Here is a 1,574-nt window from a genome sequence, read left to right as displayed (position 1 = left end):
AAAGATGTTACAATAAATCTGGATGAAAACGAAAGAGAGACATGGATAGAACTGGCAGTAGGAGGGTACATCACTATTGGGGCAACTGGAAATTAAGCACGTGGAAGTTGTGTAATAGTTAGTTAGGAAGTTAAATTATGGTTAGGAAGTTGTTAGATTAGTAATGTGGGTTAGTTAGGTGGTTAGTAGTGTTTTTAATTCTAAGTATAAATAGTGTATGCTTTACAGTATTTCTTTTAATAACAGTGAGAATAACTGATTCTCTTTCTCTCTCGTTTCTTCCCCTATTACCATTTCTCCATACTTGAAGATTAAGACTTAGCTTGCATAGCGGTCTATCCTCTATTTCCACACTCGACAAAGCAATGAGGCCATTAATATGGACCTAAGCTCATCGATCTTAGCTAAGCTTCCGCAATTCGCTTCTAATTCAGTAGGTTCATCTTCTCTTCTGCGAATTTAGGGCACGAATTGAAGAGATCCTAATATGGCGATTGTAGCTAATACATTGCCATAGAATCTAAGTCATAATCATCCTCTATTTCCACACTCGACAAAGCAATGAGGCCATTAATATGGACCTAAGCTCATCGATCTTAGCTAAGCTTCCGCAATTCGCTTCTAATTCAGTAGGTTCATCTTCTCTTCTGCGAATTTAGGTCACTAATTGAAGAGATACTAAATGGAGACTATATAATATATTACAAGAGAATCTAAGTCATAATCATCCTCTATTTCTATACTCGACAGACAATACAAGAGTTGTTCTAATTTCGTTGCAATTGACAGGATCGGACAACTACGTTGTATGGAGCAGAGCAATGCGTATTGCGATATTAGGTCACAACAAAATAGGATTCATTGAAGGTACCTATAAGAAGGAAGATTACGGTACAAATTTGATAGATCTGTGGGAGAGATACAATGCAATTGTTCTCTCATGGATAATGAACTGTGTATCGAGTGATTTGCTAAGTGGAATTGTGTATTCCTCAAATGTATGTGTTGTTTGGAAGGATTTGAAGGAGAGATTTGATAAGATCAATGAATCTAGAATTCTCCAGTTACACAGAGCCATAACTACCGCGAGTCCAGGAACAAGCTCAATTGCAACTTATTTCTCAAAGTTACGAGAACTTTGGGCTGATTTTGATTGTTTGGCACCATCTCCTGGTTGTGATTGCCCAAAGGCAAGTGAGTATGAGGTTTATAACTATGGATTTTAGCGTATCTTATGCTCTCTTTTGCTTAGGTTTTGGATAAAAAATGTGTAAGAGTATTCCCGAAAACTGACTTAATGTGCTTGTCTGCAGGGTTTGGTCAAAATGAGGCAAAGAAGCCATAATCAACTCATGAAGAAGTTAAACTTGCACAAGTCTAAAGCTTGGATTGGAGCGCTGACCACGATGGAAAATAGTAGCCGCATAAGGTCCACCGCTGAGGCAGCCACAATTACGCGGCTCGCGAAAATGAGGTTCAGAGAAGCTGTCTTGAGCACAAGTTCTACCACTGACCACGATGAAGAAGCGCGGCCACGGTATATCTGACGCGGCCACGGTGGTATTTTTGCTGAG

General features: G+C 39.2%; 1 protein-coding gene across 1 annotated transcript; it reads left to right on the top strand.

Annotated features, from left to right (window-relative positions):
- The first annotated feature begins 821 nt into the window (after window positions 1-821).
- LOC142176354 (uncharacterized) lies at window positions 822-1,226 on the top strand. Its single transcript, XM_075243626.1, has one exon. The coding sequence runs from the start codon at window positions 822-824 to the stop codon at window positions 1,224-1,226; it is 405 nt and encodes a 134-aa protein (XP_075099727.1).
- The last annotated feature ends 348 nt before the right edge of the window (window positions 1,227-1,574 follow it).

This window comes from Nicotiana tabacum, chromosome 3 (assembly GCF_000715075.1).
Source record: "Nicotiana tabacum cultivar K326 chromosome 3, ASM71507v2, whole genome shotgun sequence".
NCBI classification, from domain to species: Eukaryota; Viridiplantae; Streptophyta; class Magnoliopsida; order Solanales; family Solanaceae; genus Nicotiana; species Nicotiana tabacum.
This window is presented reverse-complemented; position numbering and strand designations above follow the sequence as displayed.

What these genes read in the sequence shown, in the direction of transcription:
- LOC142176354 (XM_075243626.1), top strand. Translation starts at nt 822, where the DNA reads ATGCGTATTGCGATATTAGGTCACAACAAAATAGGATTCATTGAAGGT.